This window comes from Lutjanus erythropterus, chromosome 2 (genome assembly GCF_056507025.1).
Source record: "Lutjanus erythropterus isolate fLutEry1 chromosome 2, fLutEry1.hap2, whole genome shotgun sequence".
Taxonomy (NCBI): domain Eukaryota; kingdom Metazoa; phylum Chordata; class Actinopteri; order Lutjaniformes; family Lutjanidae; genus Lutjanus; species Lutjanus erythropterus.
In genome coordinates, this window is record NC_139318.1 from 25,724,080 (window position 1) to 25,743,675 (window position 19,596).

General features: G+C 39.9%; 1 protein-coding gene across 1 annotated transcript in view; it reads right to left on the minus strand.

Moving 5' to 3' along the window:
• Positions 1-19,596, minus strand: part of erc2 (ELKS/RAB6-interacting/CAST family member 2) — a 55,557-nt gene that overhangs the window by 13,662 nt on the left and 22,299 nt on the right. Inside the window, exons 3-12 of the mRNA XM_084734824.1 lie at positions 19,134-19,157; positions 16,163-16,597; positions 14,657-14,731; positions 10,965-11,120; positions 8,748-8,915; positions 7,773-7,940; positions 6,177-6,314; positions 4,862-5,002; positions 4,498-4,638; positions 2,240-2,275 (exon numbers count right to left, since the gene is read on the minus strand). Of these exons, the coding sequence (XP_084590950.1) occupies positions 2,240-2,275; positions 4,498-4,638; positions 4,862-5,002; positions 6,177-6,314; positions 7,773-7,940; positions 8,748-8,915; positions 10,965-11,120; positions 14,657-14,731; positions 16,163-16,597; positions 19,134-19,157 (1,482 nt within the window). The remainder of the gene's footprint in view (positions 1-2,239; positions 2,276-4,497; positions 4,639-4,861; positions 5,003-6,176; positions 6,315-7,772; positions 7,941-8,747; positions 8,916-10,964; positions 11,121-14,656; positions 14,732-16,162; positions 16,598-19,133; positions 19,158-19,596) is intronic.

A 19,596-nucleotide genomic window follows, 5' to 3' on the forward strand; every position in this document is an offset into this window, starting at 1 on the left:
AGCTCCAGACTGTGTTTAAATGTGGATTTTGATGTGAGCATTGTCCTAAAAATGTTAATAACTGATGTGTTTGAGCGTTGTAGGAACTCCACTTTATTTTACGGGTCTGATAGCTTCCTGTATTGATTTATCCTCTGTCTTTGTGATGTATTTTATTTGTTCATGAAAGTATCATCAAAAAATCTGTGACATCAGAATAATTTCAGGACCACTGTGTAAGATATGGCCACCTGTCAGCGTTCACTTCAAACAAATAGGGGGCAACACATCACCAAAGTAACTATGTTAACTATTGCTCACTATACTACTAGCTATCTGGCTGTAGTGACTAGATGCAGTTTGCTCATTCAGTCAGCCGTGCAGCTAGTGGCCCCTATTAGCTGACTCAAGTCTGTGCAGACCTGGAGTTTGGAGCACCTGCGGGCAACAGAACTGGTTTCAGCAGCCTTCTGGTGAACACGGCCTGATCAGAACTAAACACAGCCTGCGAGACCAACAGAGATCAGTCTGACAGTAGGGAATACTGTACAGAGGTTATTTACAGTGGCTCTGACCAGAAATCTGCCTCCAGGGATGACTAAGACACAGCAGGCAGGGGCAGGAGAGGCATGAAGCAGAGGACCAAGAGGGAAGTTGGGCATCAGCAGCATGTAGAGACAGAATATTTTCACATCTGACGCAGGGAAATTAAGTTTGACCAAACCAGAGTGGGGTGACTGTTGAATAGTGGAAAGACTAACCAAGGTGGTTCTGGTGAGTTATATCATTTTTCAGTTTGAAGTGTGTTTTACGAACAAGTTTGTCTTAGTTCGCTAAAAGAGAAAAACTTAACTCAGACAGTGAACTGTTTAAGAATATTTGCATTCTTGACATTGTGTGAGTTTATTTTGTTTATTCTCTAGGCTAAAAAAGCTTAGAGAGCTTGTGAAAAGCAGCAAACTCATCATACAAATACATAAAGTAAGGCGGGGAGGCCTGAGCTGTACTATCAGACTATCAACTGTTGAGGTGGTATTACCTGACAGGACAGGCTTGGGGCTTTCTCTCTGGAAAAAAAATAGGCCTACACAGGTTTTCAGCATCAGTGCGAAACAGAGTTAAAAAAACAACATGCCTGTTTAATTTGGAACTGGATCTCATCTGGAGCAGGTTATCAATTCCCATCTCTAAATATTTGTATAGCATTCGTTTGCACTTATATTTTGTTAGTCAAAGAAAACATCTGCTAAGGCTGCTTGCACGGTGCCAGTATTGTTATGGCAGGGTATTTGTCCAGTGGCACTGGTGTGTAGTGTCAATTACATGGAATTTTTATTTTGATGTTGCATTAAAAAACATTTCAGCATCCACACTTACTTGAAATGATCATTTTACAGATTACTCAATGATTTCTTCATGATTTTACTGAGTTTAGAAAAGCCTTTTTTCCATTGTGCACTTGCAACCTGGAATGACTTGCAGAACAAGCTAATATTTCACTTCCAGATGTTTTTGTTTTGGGTCATTCACTTTGAATTTTAACTGTTTTTATTCATTACTTTTTTTGCCACTTTTATCAAAGTATCTTAATGGTGTTTCTCTTTGTCTAAGAGCACATTTTTACCCTGCTACATTGTAGGTGAGTGTCAGTTTATTCCCATAGAGACCTGAGTTTAACATCATTATTTTGCAATGCACAACAGTCAGAAAAACATGCCGGCATCAATAAAGGGATTCGATAAGGTTGAAGGTATTTGTTTCCGATGTACCAGACAATTTTGAACCAGTTCTCAACTGGAACCGCTTCTTGATTCCCATCCCTTCAGAAAACTTGGCCTAGTGTGCAGGGCCTTGTGCATAAGAAGAAGAAAATCTCACTGTAGTTAAACAAAGGAATCACAGTCAAATCAACTACAGAGCCACAGTTTAAGAAAAGTTACAAATAAATTCATATACTGCACACTATATAATTCCAACTGACCAAATAAAGTGAACTTAAAACACTGTATATGTAGCACCAGTTTCACCACGTGTCACAAACACAAACAGCTGCAGAATGAGCACGTTGCACAGGACTCTGAGTGCAGCATAAAGCTCAGTATATCAGTACAGTGCGATGACCAACATGCATCTGGGTGGGTCGGTGGGTGGAAGCAGAACCTGTGCCGGGGGGGCTGGCATGATCACCATCTAGCACGTTTCAAAGAAGTGTCCTCATGCTTTCAATATGTGCCTCAGACAGCTCAAGAGAGGGACTTACAGGATTGTTCATGTGACTGAATAGCTGCTCAGCTTGCTACATTGCAAACGGAGAGGTCGAGGAGGGGAGTGGGGTGGAGGGGGGGGGGGAAACCCGGGAGAGTAAGTGTTAGGATTTAGTTTGAGCCAGAGGAGAGAACAGCAGGATCAGACATGTTACAGTACATGTTTGACAGAGAGCAGTAACACAGTCACAGTAAAGCACATGTTGTTACAGGTTAAGGGAAACACGCCACAGACAAATGCAGAGGAACAGACACAGGGAGAGTCTGTGGATTATGGACGAATAGGAGGAGGTGGAGGGGGGGTATCTAATGGACTGTCTGCTCCCTGCAGCGGCCTAACAAAGCAGTGCAGCCTCTTACAGCAGAGAAAGCATGATGGTAGCCATTATCCTGATTAAATGTGTTTTTTAAGAGCCAGGTTTACATTCCCAGATTAGTGATACTTACAGAAGTTTGCTTTTTTCAAACAAGAAATTAGTTTGATTTTCATATAAAACAGAGAAAAACACTAAATCCAGTATTCAAGCTCTTTTAACTCTAAGAATAAAATTAATTATTTGTTACTTATGAACTCTTCAATTATCTAACACTCTCCATTCAAGTAGTCCCTGGACTCACAATGAGCTAATTCCTGTCTTCACAGCGAACACACAGCTCTGGCTTTTTATCTACAGTTCAGTTCAATTAATGATGGACGTCTCTACAGTCTTCATTCAGGGCAGACAAGCTCTCCACAGTTCAACTAATGTTCAAGCATTGATCAGAAGATATTCCAGTGTTTCACTACTAAAATAAGCAAAATCATCTGTGTAAATTCCTTTTCACAGAATATGGATATTTCCTTTTTGTAACAGCTTGAATGTTTGAAACACAGGATAATACTTTTATAATAAATTGATTTTCTTCTGCTTCATATCTGATTTATTTGTTTATTCTTTCTTTTTTGCAGCCAAGTAATTATAAGGGCATCAGAGAAAGGTGGTTCAGGTTTAGCTTTTAATTTTGGTGAGATGATGATACCTCTTTGTTTGTGATTAGACGTATCTGGGTATTTAATTATAGGGTCTATGTTCCTTGTATAAGCATCCTTGAATATGCATTCAGTCAACTGTACATTTGACAGTGAAAGTTAATTCTTGACCTTGGAAACATTTTTTTTTTTGCAAAAAAGGCGATATTTGTCATTTTATTTTGCCCGCAGAGCTGCCCTGCACCGTGCTCTCATCCAGCGGCACAGCACACACCCACTCACTGGACTATGAGCGCTCTGAGCTAGGTGAGGACTGAGAGATAAACAGCGTGCAGAATTAGGCTCTTTGCATTCTTTTTTCCCATGGTGAATTAAGGATTTAATTCCATCAAACCACAGTTGGTGGTTGTTGGAAGAGTGGACAGACTAACAAAGATGGTTTTGGTGAGTTTTACATCGGTCGAGTTTGAATGAAGTGAATTTTCCAAGGATTTAACGAGCCAGTTAAGTTCATCTTAGTTCGTTAAAAGAGAGAAGCTTGAATTTGGAAAGTGTATGGTTGTATTTCTCTGTTTAAAAGGAAAATAAGTGTAAGAATATTTAATTTCTTGATACTTTGGAAGTTTATTTTGTTTATTGGACATAGTGAAGATAAATAGTATGCATAATGCAATGCATTTGCCGCTTGTTTACACTCCCAGTTGAAACCTGAGAGGACGGGAGGAAGGATGAAGATATCAACAATCACCAATTGATAGCCTGATTATGGCCATTTGGAAAATCTTAACATATCGCCCACCTCTTTTGTATCACCAACAACTGTACATTTATATGAACATCACTATGATAGACTGCTGTGGCATTGTGTTACTGAACTGTGGAGGTTTTTTGCCCTGTTTTAGGACTGTGGATTTTTCCCTTTTTAACAAAACTACTGACTGAATGATAAAGCTTTGAGTCTAGTATAACAAAAAGTAGGCAAGATTGTGACAATCAAACACCCCTGTGTGAGTTCTGTGTTATATAACCGTTGAGTAAAAACTACGGACCAACTTTAACAATCCTGAATAATTGATGTATTTGAGAGTTGCAGGCAATTCAGCTGATTGTTATATATATAATCTGTGTATTATTTCTTCTGAACTCTTCCAAGACTGCTTACTGTGCTGACACTACAATAAACTAAACACAAAATATAGATCTAGGTTTCCTAAAGTCAAAATCAAATCTACACATTATCTTGCGCTCATATGAGTGTTTCTGCACTGTGGGACGCACACCTACCTTCTGTAACTGCGTCTCCAACTTACTACACTCCTCTTTTTTCTGCTCGATGGCGATCTCCAGTGACTTGAGCTTTGAATCCTTCTTTAGGCCTGAAGACGCGAGCGATGAGGCGTGTTCCTTCAAATCGATGAGACTGGACTGCAGGTGGAAGGACAGCACAGACAATTAGCAGATTTAAACCAGGAAGTCTAACTAGGCCACAGAGCCAGAGGCAGCAGCTTAAATGTCATATAAAGGCCTACGGAAAGAAAGAGGTACAATATATGCTGTACAGTACAGTAGAGTAAAGAAACATAAAGGCGCAGCATCTATAATAATATGCAGTCATGTGGACACACCTCTACACCGTCAGGTCACTGACCTCTTTCTCTGTTAATTCTATCTGCAGGCTGTTGACTTTCTCCTTCAGATCCTTGTTCTCCTTCTTATAGGACTCCACTTCTTCCAGACGTTCTCTGTCTTCCCTCTCTCTTTGGTCCTTTAAGCGCTCTATAATCCTCTCCTAATGCACACAGAGACACACAAAATCAGAATTAAAAGGATTACGCTTAAAAATGCCAAACTCAGCAGTTTAAAATGTGGCTGAGTGTGAGCAATAAGACACATCTATCAAGCGACACACTCACAGTTACTGTTAGGTGTAAGAGTATTTCTTTCAGGGCCAATACCAATATTCGCAATACCACATTAGTATTAAAAATGAACATTTTGGTGTCAAAATTTAGAACGACCATTTTCTGAGGCTTTATAATTCCATTCCACTACATTTTGTAGGCAAGTATTTTTTAACTAGGCCACATTTATTGAATAACTATCAATTTGCCGTTTCCAATTCTTAATACAAAATATAAACATACATTGCGAACAATTATTATGTATTCTTATGGATTAAGCTCCCCAGCAGCATAGCAAGTAGCACTGTGGCTGAGGTACTGAATGAGACCACAGAGAGGCGGTTGCATCAGAGCCAAAGTAACACATTTTTCAATTAATTTATTTTATCAGATTTTCAAACTGTTTACTTGGACAGCAACATGAATCGTCACTGGGATGGCAGTCTCAGCCAAGCCATCACGCAGAGTTCACAACAAGCACAACAACCCTACCCTCTGTCCACAGTACAACTTAAAAACTCACAAAACTGGAAGAAAGACTTCCCAATTTGTGAGATGGAGCACGAGAATGCTCTATCTGTCCAACACTCTGTTAAAAATCTACCACCCAGCACCTCTAAAGCTCACTAATTAACACATTATATATCTAGTTGTACGAAAACGCAAGCAATACAGAAACAACAATTGGCCATTTTACAGGGGGTTGTGTGCTTGACTGTTTCTTCAGTAACCAGTACCTGCTGGTTGCTGGCAGTAGCTTCATATTTACCAAACTAACATGGCACTCGTATTAATATTCTCATCTAACTCTCAGCAAGACAGAAAAAAGTGTGTTTATTAATATGTTGAACACTTCCTTTATATTTCAATTTCAGCAGTTTGACAAATACACAAGCTCTGAAGTCAAACCTAATCTGTGTCAGTGGGACAGACACTTCACTGTATGCTCTCGTTAAAATGACTTCCCAACGAGGGAGAATGATTTAGTTGTGCGGCAGCTGTTCACATCTCAACCGTGAACGCTTATTTCATGCACCCTGACGCTACAGCGCTGTACCGCACCTTCTCTGACAGCGCCTCCTCCAGGGTGGCCAGGGCAGTGTCTGTGTTACTGGAGTCGGTCTGCAGAGACTTGACCCTGTCTTTCAGGTTCCCCAGCTGCTTGTCTTTGTCCCGCAGCTGCTCCTGCAGGTTCTCAATCTGACACAGCGAGGAGGAGGAAGGGGAGGCCAAGAGGATGGACGTGGCACAGTGGGGAGAGGGAAGAAAAAAAGCAGAGAAACAGAGGTAAATACTATGATCTCAAAACCAAAGCTGTGTTTAAAGTTGGTTTAGTTGCTGGACTTGGAGATTACAAAAGCCTTTGAAGATTAACACCCTGAACATCATGTTCATAGTTTGGAATGTGCTGCGGCTTTACAGGGAAGCGTTTTCCATTTCAGGACGAAATACATCAAAAGTGTAAGACTTTAAAGAGTTTGTGAAGTAGGAAAAAAGAGTGGAATATAAATTAAACAGTGAGTGAATAGGAATTGTGCATTAAAGGGACAGTTAACTCCAAAAACAAAAAATCATATTTTTCCTCTACCCTGTGGTGTTAGTTTTGGTGTGAGTTGCAACAAAGTCTGTGGATTATCTTGAGTAACCGGTTCATGATTTCCGTGTTTCTTGAGTTTTTCAAATGTAGTTCCATCATATTCATATTCTGATATCTCCAAAACTCAAAAAACTCAAAAACAGCACTACAGGCAAGAAGAGAAATATGCATTTTTGATTTGGAGGTGAGCCGTCCCTTTAAGACGCATGTAAAGACGATTGAGAGCAAAATACACGCACTGACCTAATAAACTATGTGACTGACACAACAGAGAAACAAAACCAGGTAACCAGATGAGAGGAAAACAATGATGTAGAACTCACGAGAGATGCCAGAGAGAGATAAAAGTGAACAGATGAGCGAGAGGAGGTGTGATAGAACAACAGAAGAGAGAAAAAAGCAAAGACAATGAGAGAGCAGGCCAGGGTGAGAGAGGGAGTAACACTCTGTGAGTATTTATAGCACACACACACACACACACACACAAACACACACACACACACACTAGAGCCAGTGAGGCAGAAATATCTTGCTTGTCTTTCTATGGACACTTTCCCCTGAGAGCAACAGACACTCTCACACTCTTAATGGAGAGAGTAACCACTCTGCTGTGTATTTTCAGAGTGGCCGACTGGTTTAGTCCAGGACACGAGAAGTATCTGACAGAGCAACCAGCTCCACTCATCGTTCATTTCTAATTTCAAATTATAGCTGGAGTAAACCTACAGAGATGTCCTCCTGCACATCATGGTTTGGTGAAACCGATATATAATAATAAACATTTTCCTCAGTTTGTATTCCCACCTTCCAATTTTAAAGCCTCCAGAAATTTGGCTTGAAATAGTAAAAATTCATCTTAATGAGACATTCAAAGTTGAATGTCTCATTAAGCATCCACAAGAATCTGAGTGGAAATAAACATTCAGAACTATTAGAAAACCAGTTTAAAAAAAACAGTTAATTTAGCTATTTAGACCATTTTTCAAGACTGTGTAACCGGCAGGTCACGTTTAATTGACATCTTCCTCAGAAGTACTGTTAAGGAACCCTAACCCTCTCACCTTCTTCTGCAGGACATTGATCTTCCGCTCTTTGACCTCTAGCATGTCCTTCATGTCCCTGATTTCTCCAGCGAGAGTGCCCTTCTCCTCCGTCAGGTCCTGCAGCTGCTTGGTTTTCTTGTTCAGGAAGGACTCTTTCTCCTCCAGACGAAGACGCAGAGCATCCACCTTAAGCATGACACAGACGATAATAATATCTTTATCTTTGTATAGCACTTATCAAAACATAGTTACAAAGTGCTTCAAATAGCAAGCAAAGACCACATAAAACATACCATAAAAACACATAAAATCAAAGCAATAAAAAAGTACTTAGTGTTCTTAATTAACCACATAAAACAAATTAAAAATGGAAAAACATAAATAAAATCAGATCAAATCAAGGAAGGCAGTAGGATAAAGGTGTGTTTTAAACTTAGATCTAAAAGAGGACACCGACTTAGGCTACTGTATTTCCTCAGGCAGGATGAAAACACCTCAGAGAAAAAAGTCCATATGCTGTAGTGAGCCAACTTAAAAGAAAAGAGCTTTATATAACGTGGATGAAGAAGTTATTAAACACAAAATTCAGTTACATATTAATTCGTCTTAACTTAATCTCCAAGCAAACTGTAGAAAAACACAGTGCTGACTGAGTATTTCTTCGTGTGGTGGTATTCTCCAGTATCTGTAATGCTTCCACAGTTATTTATTTATTACTGCAGCTTTTTGATGTTTTTGATCTTTATTGGATGTGCTGTGACAGTACACTGAGCATTACCGTTTCTATGGTGGAGCCCTGAGTCACAGCTCAGTTAGTTCCAACTCCCAAAGTAAATAAAGTGCTGATATGATTTGCAGTAATAAGCCTCAGACCCGGGAAAGCCTGTTATTATTTGCTCAGTGTGGCTCAGGAGTATGAAAATGTTTGCGAGACGGTGTATTGTTAGGTTGATTTACTGCATGTGTACAAACAAATTAAGGGTTTTTCATTACCTCTGTTTGCAGGATGGCAGCACGTTGCTCCTTGGCAGTGAGAGACTCTTTGAGCACCTCGATATGCTGTTTGCAGTCGGAGTTCTGGTTGTTGAGGGTCTCTAGTTTGGTCTGCAGAGCCAGCAGCTCTGACTCCTTTTTTGACAACTCCTGCTTCAGCTGGTCAATCTATACATGTGTGAAACAGACAAGAACCACCACTTACATAAGCAATGTAATGTTTTAAAGGGATCGTTCACTCCAAAATCAAAAATACATATTTTTTTTTTCTGACTTGTAGTGCTCTTTATCCATCTAGATTGTTTTGGTGTTAGTTGCAAAGGTTTGGAGATGTCAGGTGCAGAGATGCGTGGCTTCTCTCAAATACAATGGAACTAAATGACATTTAGCCTGCAAAAATCCTACATTTTTTGTGCTTTTTTTCATACAAAGGGCTTGTACGAACATGCCATGTCAGATACAGCAAACACTCGTGTAACTTCAGATACTTATGCAACTGATCTGCCTGTACGTAACTGAGTGCATGTGTATGAGAATTGTAAATTAGCATAATTAATGCCCTTATAATACCAAATAAGGCTATACGTCCTGTCTGTATGTCAGGAAGTGTGTTCATGAAAATGACATCAAAGAGTAAAAAGAACTTCATGAGTTCAGATATGTGGAATTAAGGGACCTGCTTAACCCAAATAAAAAGAAAAAATTTGTAGTTAATGCTGCATTACCTGAGGGTCATTCTGTCACTGAAATAAAGAAGAAATGGCTCAATATGAAAATGGATTGAAAGAAAGAAAACACCTTGCCACAGCAAGCCAATGGATGACTACAATGAGAGGAGGGAGTCAAGGTGAAGTCTCATTCACAGAGATAGAAGAAAAATACATGCCATAACAGTTAGAGATGATGTTGCAATGGAGGATCACGTAATTATGAAGTTTAATTATTTTTTCCAAAACAGTCTAGATGGATAAATAATACTACAGGTACAAGGAAAAATACACAGTTTTGATTTTGGAGTGAACTGTTCCTTTAACATCACGGTATATGTATGTGAGAGAGACAGAAAAACAGTAAGAAACCTCTTTTTACCAAACAGCGAGCTAGTCAGTGCAGCTTTTGCACTATTTTCATCAACGCGCTTTTCTCTCATTAAAAATGCATTTGGGACTGACTCCCCTGCATTCATCATATATTATACATCATCTCTATTCATGATTGATGAAAAGAGGTCTAAAAATAGAAGAACAAAACTGTGGCTGGTCTGTGCCTGGTCGACTAATACGCAGAGCGGTATGTAAACACAGAGCCAAAGCTACGGAGAGACATATGAGCCCAAGAGAGCAGCGGCAGACGCATACACACACCTTAACACGATTACAGATTTCAAGTCGGTATGCTGGTGTTTTGACAGTGTAGCTGCAACTACTGACACGCAGCAGCAGCAGCAGCAGCAGCAGCAGCAGCAGCAGCAGCAGCAGCTGCTGCCAAAAATACAAGTTATCATATCGTCACGTAGCGTGGGCAAGAAGAAACACTGACTGGTCTGAAAATTAAAGCAGGTGAAGTCGATTCAGTCACTTTGCATGCAGGCGTACATTTTAGTCTTTGATAATAATGTATATCAAAATGTCTGTTGGCAGGAGAAAAATAAAATAATTAGAACTAATGATTATTTCCATTATTGTTTAATCTGTTGATAATTTTCTTGATTAAAGGATTAATTTTTTGGTCTATTGATGTAGTTTACTGTTTTAGAAGACTAAAATATTCACATTTGAGGAACTGAAATCAGAGAATTTGGACATTTAATAAATATAAAATGACTCAGAAGTGATCATCAATTACCAATTATCAAAATAGTAGGAAATTACTTTTCTAAACGATAACCCATTGGAGCTCTATAGCTTTTATATGTAATAAAGGAAGAAAAGTTTATTATGCCAGAGCATGCACTTGCTGATTTTGCCTTTCTTGGTATCCTTGACACTGAGCTCTTCTCAGGCTTCTCTCAGATAGTTGCCAACAGGACACTTTGCTGATGACACTACATGCTAAAGCAGCTAATTTAAGTGACACATCAGCTTCATTTAGTATTCTCCTCTTTGCACAGGTCTGCCTGTACGCCAAACAACACAGTCGTGTTCGTTTCAGAGCCATATTTCCACAGGATCTGTTTTTCAGCAAGCGCATGCATCAGTGCAGATGGACAGCCACTACCTTGGTCTTCATAAACTTTGAGTGGTTCTTGTAGACCTCCATCTGTTTGATCTCCTCCTCTCTGTCCTCTGTGTTCAGTAAGCCGTTCGCCTTCAGCATTTGGATCTCATCCTCCAGATCTCGGATGTTGCGCTCCAAAGAGGCAATTTTGGTGTCCTGCACAAAAACATGCAGAGGAGACACACCTCAAAACCCTGACTGCCATGTCCACAAGTTGCATGCTGCAGAAAATAAACCTGAACTAAAGACAAAAGTCCAGGACAAACAGACAACAAAAAAGATACAGAGAGCCAGAGGGAGAAAGACGGAAAGACAGAGATGTAGCGAGATAAAAGAAGCTCTTTGGTGAGGCTGAGAGAGCAACTGCAGTATCTGTCGGTGAAATCTTTCTACCCAGCTCCTTGCAGCAGCTCAGAGGATTAATCACCATTGGGAAATATTGAGCGCACATCCAGCACGGAGAGATCAGCCAGGACCAGAGAGAAACGTGCAGAGGGGGAGAGGAAGAGGAAAAGTAACAAGCCGTAGCTTTTTGCTGTAGTTGCTTGCAGATCAATGCAGAATCCAGCCTCTGGACTGCGACTGTGAGTGCAGCTTTAGCTTCACGGCTTTTTAAATAAATAATACAACGTCTTTAAGATTAGCCATGGTCCATCTCCCTCTCCAGCAGAGCAGAGAGCAACCTTGTTCCTTCCTGTCTTTCTCTCTTTTTGTGTCCCTCCTCCTTTGGCTCCAAGTGGCTCTGAACTTATGAACTTGTGGCCATTGGTAGGGTCAGTCCTAGCCCACTGCAGAGGAGTATGGGTAATGTATCGTGATGAGGGATGATAGGCTATACGAGAAGGATCTGAGGGGTTAACGTGTGCATGCACTTCGCCCTGCCGTTGCATCTCACCTCAGTCTCCGCGTTACGAGACGAACATCAATTAGCTAACATCGCGGCGACAGATACAAGATACCGTACCTTCAAAAGAGGGAGATTTTACTCCATCCACATGGAATCACTGGTACACACCGACCTGGTCAGTAAATCCTGCTCTTTATCTCTCTTTCCCTGCCGCTGTGTGTCTCTCTTTCTATCTATCTCCCTGCACACTGGCCTCTCACTGTCATAAACAACCACACCTGTTTCCATGGCAGCAGCAGGCAGGCTATATACTGTGCACTGTCTCTGGTGAGTGAGGAGAGGAGGAGAGGGCGGGAGGAGAGATGTAAGGGGAGAGAAGGAGGGAGGGAGGATTATTCGTGCTTCCATCAGCATCAGCAGCAACACAGCAGAGGAGGAGAGGAGAGGGGAGAGATGCAGGGTCTTCCGGCACAGCACAGGAGGAGGAGGAGAAGGCGGGTCTTCCCTCGCTCTGTATGCAAATCAACAGGATCCCAGAGCACAGATGTCACATGACCGTGCCGGAGGGGGGGGTGGGGGGCTGGGGCCTGCACAGCGCCGATCCAGCTGAGTGAGAGGGGCTATGTCAGCTCAGCGATGATGTCATGATTTATTTTGAGGAAGTGATGTCAGGGCTCTGCAGTGAGGCTGGTGGTGTCTACGGCGGTCGATCAACACAAATCAGCTGTACAACAAGTGTTGATCCAGACGGATGCGTTCACCCTGAGAATTGAATTTAGGCAGCATGTTTGCATGTTGCAGCTGCATCACATTCACAGAATGGAATATGGATGTATGTAAAGTGCGATTAGCTTGAGCTGGAAGCAAAAAGCAGTGACGCTTGATGGTGGTGGTGGGTGGGGCCTTAAAAACTGCAATGAAAGTCTGTTCTGTAAAATATTTGCTAATGTAATATGGCTTTACGAAAGGTATTTCACTGTTATATTTTAAGTGGGTTATTCAAATCTGACATGCTGTTTTAAAACATGCATGTTCAGCTTACATCAAATAGAAAATTCTAAATATTTTAAAAGATGATCATTTTATCGGTAGGCTAATGAGCCCATTCATTGGTTATGTCTGTTGTTCGTACTTTGCGCATAATTTGTATTTTCCAATTGTGAAAACTCATAAACTGGAGAAAAAATATAGAGGTACATTGCTTTATAAATTTATATTCTAAATTCACAGGTCAGAGGAAATAGGAAATGTAATGCATCGCTTTACTTTATTTGGCCATTTAAAAAAAAAAATTGAAAAAACCCAACCTAAGGCATCCATTGGTACCAACAATGTCATGCCAACTTGCCAGTCAGTTGGTAAAATGATAGTCTCATCTGAATAAAAATGGGTTCTGTGGGTACCCAGGCATCTCCCCTTTACAAACCCCACCACTTTATGTTAATCTCATGCAGTTTTCATTTTCGTTTGCATACTAGAGGCCTTTAACAGTACTGGAATTTATATGTATATAATCACAGCCTAATGAGACTTTGCAACCAAAAGCTAAAGACTTTGGCCATTCAGAGAATGTATGGCTTTTCCTGGGTATAAGGGGTTTCTGAGAAATCTCTGAACAGAAGTTCCCACCATCTAATCTCAGAAATTACCAGTTCTTACAGAAATCTTCATTTTTAATACCAAATGTCAACATCAAATTTTCTATGGTGTTCTTCAATGTCTTGGTGTCTTTATGGTGCATTTTAAAGGGAATTTATATCAATTCCTGAGTGCCCAAAAATCCGTCTAAAAATGGTATCAACCCACAAACTTCTGAAATAACTTATGAGAATTACTGAGCATAGAAAAGGCCATCAAATACTTCCATCATAATGTTTCAGGCCTCACACCCTAAATGTCCAAAATCTGGATTGGTGCCTCACCAAAACACAATGTTTATTACAGGTATTATGATTAGAAAAAGTTAACGCACAGTGCTGACCTGCAAATTTATTAAAATTAATTCAGTAAGTCAAATTAATCTTCAGGTTCCCAGCTTTCAGATGATGTATACCAATCTAAGTGCCTTATACTGTTGACCTGCTATTTTCCCTGAAAGATCACCTGTCACCTCTCTGCAATTTCAGCTGAAATGTCAGCCCTGCAGCCTGTGATTTGTTTGCAGACAGTCTGTGATGCTGAAGAATTGATTACTGGCATTAAATGTGCCATTTCTTGTCATGAAACAAGTGTGACGCAGCCTGGCATGACCAGCTACTGCTCCTCTCCAGCGAGCCACGACAGCTGAAATGTTGAACAGTAATATTGATTCTTGTTGATGTTTACACAACTGCTTTGAGAACGGATACACAGTGTGTCTGCGTGTGTGTGTGTGTGAGGGAGAGGTGGAGAGATGTGTCAGTGTGTTTACTATTGACTCAGCTGCTGATGATCACAATGACAACAATAGATTCAGAAGAATACACACCAGCGTCGGCCTCTGTTTAGACATGCAGCGGTTCACAAAATACAAGGCCTGTAAATGTCACTGACTCAAACACATATATACAACATCTGTCTTTCAACATCTATTTTATACAGATAATTTGCTTGTTTGCTGGTCTATAGTCATACTTAGAAGGGCCTTCATAAAACAATGAATAAAAAAAATTACTGTATCTGATTTGTTCAAAGGATTTTCTTTTTTTTTCAAGACTTAACGTAGCTGGATTAAGAAAATCACTAGCTAAAAATTACTCCAAGAACCGTTACTTTGAAGAGTAACGCAGAATTGAATAATTATTTTCTAATGCTGACTGTTGCATGTGTTTATGGCCAGGCTGTATATTGTGAGTCAGGTTCTTACTTTCATCTCTATGATGGTCTGCAGGGCCTTGGTTTTGCTTGGATCTTGATGCAGCTGATTTCTTCTGTGGAGCTCCTTTAAGAAAAGACACAACATGATGTGACACCAGTCCAGCAGAATCTATTGAATCTCTACTGAAAGCAAGATTATACTGCATGACCCCACCAAAAATGAAGATAAAGTCTACACATGTAAAATGTTTCATGCAACTGATTTGCAGTTTTCAGTTTATGCTCAGCAGCACAACTGAGCATATTGATTATATGACACATAACACTGCCATCTAGTGACAACAAAGTAAAAAACAGTGAATTCTAAGTCTTGAATCCTTAAACTACAACTAGGTGTGGGAAAAAAAAACATTTTAACTAACTGAAATCAATAACTAGACCCAAAAAAAGTAAAAGTAACTGAAACTGTATTGTTACTTATCAAAATAAAATAAACTGATAAAATAAAATAAAATAAAATAAAATAACAAGAAATGTAGATTTAGTCTGTCACTTTGGTCAAATTTCTCAACACAACAAGTATGAGGAGGCATCGGTGCACGCCATAATGAGATCAGGACATCTACATGACTCTGAGTCGACTGCCTTCACAAAGTGTTGTCCTCATATCATAACGACAATATTGAACTTCTTAAATCTTGCCTCTGACAAATACCCCCCCATTTTATAAAAAATAACTCAACGCTTTTAAACAATAAAAACTAAACTGAAATGAGCAAACTCACTCTAGAAATTAAGTGAAATTAAACTAGATTGAAATTAAAAACAAAATCAATAATGTCAGTGATGACTTTAACTGGAACAAACAATCCCCTTCTTAATCACATCAATATGTCTGGTTTTGTCCCAAATTAACAAATTTCTAGTCAAACATATTTGAAACTATAAGCCGGGCTTATGGTGTGGTCATCACTCCTAACGCTCTATCTGCCATCTTTGGCACTCCACTTGATGATGGCCTCCCTGTTGCCACACAACAAGCCTTAGCTTTCACAACTTTGTTGGCCAGGCATTTGATTCTGTTAAAATGGAAGCACAATTCTTTCCCCCGGCACACGACTGACAGATTAGTAAGTTTTATGCAACACCTCAAACAATTTTTTGGAACATGTTGACCATCTCACCAGACACAGGAGAGGACTGAACAAACCCCTGAATTCCTCGTTTCCCTTCTCTGACTTTTTGTTCATTTTTTTTCTTCAAATTTATTCATGTATTTATTTTCTTCTCTTTCTTTTTTGCCTTTATGTATCTCATGACCCGAGCTGGGTGAGGTTGGGGTGGGGGGGTGACGGAAAGAGGGTTCTGTGTTGTTCAGGAAATGCCCTTTCATTTTGCACGGTCTGTGTTTTACTAATTGTCAAAAGACTTTAAAAATCAATAAAAACAATCTGAAAAAAAGAAAGAAAGAAACATAAAGACTAATGAAAAATATGAAACTCTAATAACTGTGATCAGTGAATCTCATATATTATTAAACCTGGTCATAGAGTACCTCTCTCAGATGAATGTTCTCCTTCTCCTTTTGATCCAGAATGACCTCCAGGTGTCCGAGCTGGGCCTCCGCCTCTGCGATGCGCCTGGCTCTCTCCTGCTCCTCTTCCTCGGAGGCCCTGCCTGGCCCCGGGGGCAGCCCTTTACTCTGAAGCATCTCCAGGAGCTTCTTGATAGATTCGTCTCTGGCACCCAGGGTCTGTTTCTGGGTCTCGATCCTCAGCTCCATCTCTTCCAGGGTCTTCCTCAGCAAGAAGAGCTCCTTGGCCTGCCGGTCGTGTTCGGCCTGCAGCCGACGGAAGTTTTCCTCCGTCAGCTCGATGGTGGTGAAGTGCTCGGAGGCGGAGCGGTTACCACTCTCCTGCTGAAGCAGGTGGTTCAGGTCTCGCTGTGTGCGTAGCTCATCCTGTAGAGCCTGGATGGTCATCTGGAGATGCTGACCAAGTTCAGACAAAATTATTAAAATTATAATCAGGAATAAACGCAATGCAAAGTGTTCATGAAAACACAACATGAATGTCACCACATATAAACACACTTCTGAGATGCTGTTGCACGTGGTTCTGTGGAAAAATGCAAGTCAAACATGGGGAAAATATCACTTACCAAAAACTGTATCTTTAGAAGCAAACAGACTGTAAACTGATATTGTCAAAAGGTTGTGGAAGCCCATTGACTGCAGTGTGATGGAAACAAGATCCTGGTCATTATAATGAGAAACTTTCTCAAAATAATGATTTAGTATCTCAAAATAATGAGGAAGTCTAATTATCTCATTGATTTAAGCTAGTAAGTAATTTCAAGAGAAATAAGACATTTTTAATATATTTCACAATATTTTGAGATGCTAAGCAATTATTTGTCAGATTTTGGGAAATTATATCATCATTTTAGGATCATTAAATCATTTTTTGACATACTTAGTTATTATTTTAGGAAACTAAATCATTATTTTAAGATGATTAGGTGCCCCTAAAGCTCAGTTGGTAGAATGTGTGCACCATGTACTGAGGCTGTCAGTCCTCTGCAGCGGCTGCTGGTTTGATTCCCGCCTGCGGCCCATGTACCGCGTGTGATCCCTTCTCTCTCCGCCCCCTTTCCTGTCATATCTTCAGCTGTCCTATCACAATAAAGGCAAAAAGCCCCCAAAAAATAATCTTTAAAAAAAAAGATGATTATTTTCACTTTTTTTCTTCATTGTAAGTCCAAGTTTATTTTTCCTTATTCAACAAATGGCTCCAGCAGACAAAACAGTGTCAAAATATAATATAAATAACCATGAATACATTTTTAATTTTTTAAATTCTTAACTGCAATTCATTGATTAATGCTTAATTATTAACCTCCTACTTTCAAATGTGTGTTGCTGCAGCATCTTGTTTCATTTATCACTTTTTTCATTGGCTCATTTGTGATCAGATCACCTGACTGGCCACTAAAATGCAGATGAAAGGTTTGGATATTAATTCAAATTGTACTCAATACTCAACTATGGGTTTAAAAGTAACTAAGTAGATTACATCTTGTAATGCATACATAAGTATGTGTAAAAGTTCAGATTTGAAAATCTACCGATAAAAGTACAAGTACCCAAAACAACTACTTAATAGGTTAAACAAAGTGTATCCATTATCAGGTATTAATAAATTAATGGTATTATTAACAGCTTAGTTGTTTAAGAGAGGGGGAAAAAATGGTATTAGTTTGTATCAGTAGATACTCAGTGTTGTAGTATCGATATCGTTAGTGGATATGAAAAAGTTTTAATGCGACGTCCCTATTATTTTTGTAATTCTAAGTCGTTATTTTAAGGGAGCTTCCCATTATTTTATTTTAAGGATGTTTCTCGTTATGCTGCAATACTAGGTCATCATTTTGATAAAGTTTCTCATTATAATAACTTATAGGGTATTTTTTCATCACAGTGGTGGAAATGGGCTTGAATAAAATAGAGCGTGTCTTATTTGAGGAAAAATATGAGATTTTTTTTTCTTTATTCTGCAACAAGAATCAAATTTTCTGTCACACCTTTAAGTGTATTAATGTGCTGTGAATAGCTGCTGTGTTTTTCAGTATGTGAGCAGAATGGAGGTTGTTAACTTGTTAATCAAAGCAGAATACCTCCCTGATGCTTCCCTGCAGTGCAGCAGAGGTCTCTGCTCTCTGACACTCAGCCTGAGACGCCTGGATACAAATACTGTGTTTCAAGCCTCAGAGGAGGCATCTGGTTATAATGAAAAGGGTTCTGCAAGTTAATCCAGTATTATGTAGCAAAAGGCTGTATGATTATGCTTATTTATTAGATGAGCTATGCCACCTGTGGACATACAGTAGACTGAAGCTCAATTATGTGTGTGTGTGTGTGTGTGTGTTAGGGCGTACTTGTCTGTGCATTTGTGTGTCCAGAATAAAATACAATCAAACACACACCACTGAGCTTAATATATCTTAGTGTTTGTAGGGGTGTTTGTTTTGTGTGTAGGGGAACAATGTTAGGGCTGAGTTTTTGTCACACACTGACTAAAGCTTGGTCTCTTGCCTCTTGAATTTTTCTTGCAGCAGGAATCTCCAGAGAGAAATTAATCTGTAATGTCCAGAAAGTGTCCCAATCAGGATTTATAGCAGAAGAAACTGAAATAAAACCCACTTTACAGGCAGTCTGGGGTTGTAGGGGTCTAGGTTTGTGGTTCTACAGAGGGATGGAGCACCAGACACATTTGGATTGACACAGTTGAACAAACGACTCACTCTTTATAGTTTTACAGCGTTTATAGGGGAAGATATGAGGGTTCAGAGGAAAAGGAGGCAGACTCAACTGCTGGAAATAATTCACTTTCTTTTAGAGGTTCATTAGGAGAGGAGGTTATACATTCATGGTGCAAAGGGATTGCCAGGTGTCTGAAAAATACACGGCACACTGCAGGTGACTCTATGTTGTGCACACAGCAAGTGTTGCAAACATAGGGACAAACCTTGGTTCTCCTGGCATCCAGCAGCTGCAGAGCATGGGCAGAATGAACAGAAAAACAAATGTATGGTAAAACAGAGCGTCAGAGCATGATGCAACAGAGATGGATGATCAACACAAACCAGCAGGCAGAGATTTCAAATGAGAGCCACCCATTAGTCTGTCCAGCTGTCTGCATATCAGCCTCCAGCCCTCAGTCAGAACATCATATTCACAATATACAGACAGAGACGTGACTTACTGAGAGTACCTTTCTGGAAAGAGATGAAGACAAGGGTTAAAATGGTTGTAAAAATGGTCCCAATCAACGAACATGATATATATGTTGTGTTGCATTGAATTAGAGATCAGGGTTGAGTGAGCGCTCCGCTGAAAAGAGGATGATTACCATCAGAGTAAAATGTGTCAGTATCCATCAAATGTGCATTAGGTAGCTAATACTGCATGTGTTATGTCCACTGATTCAC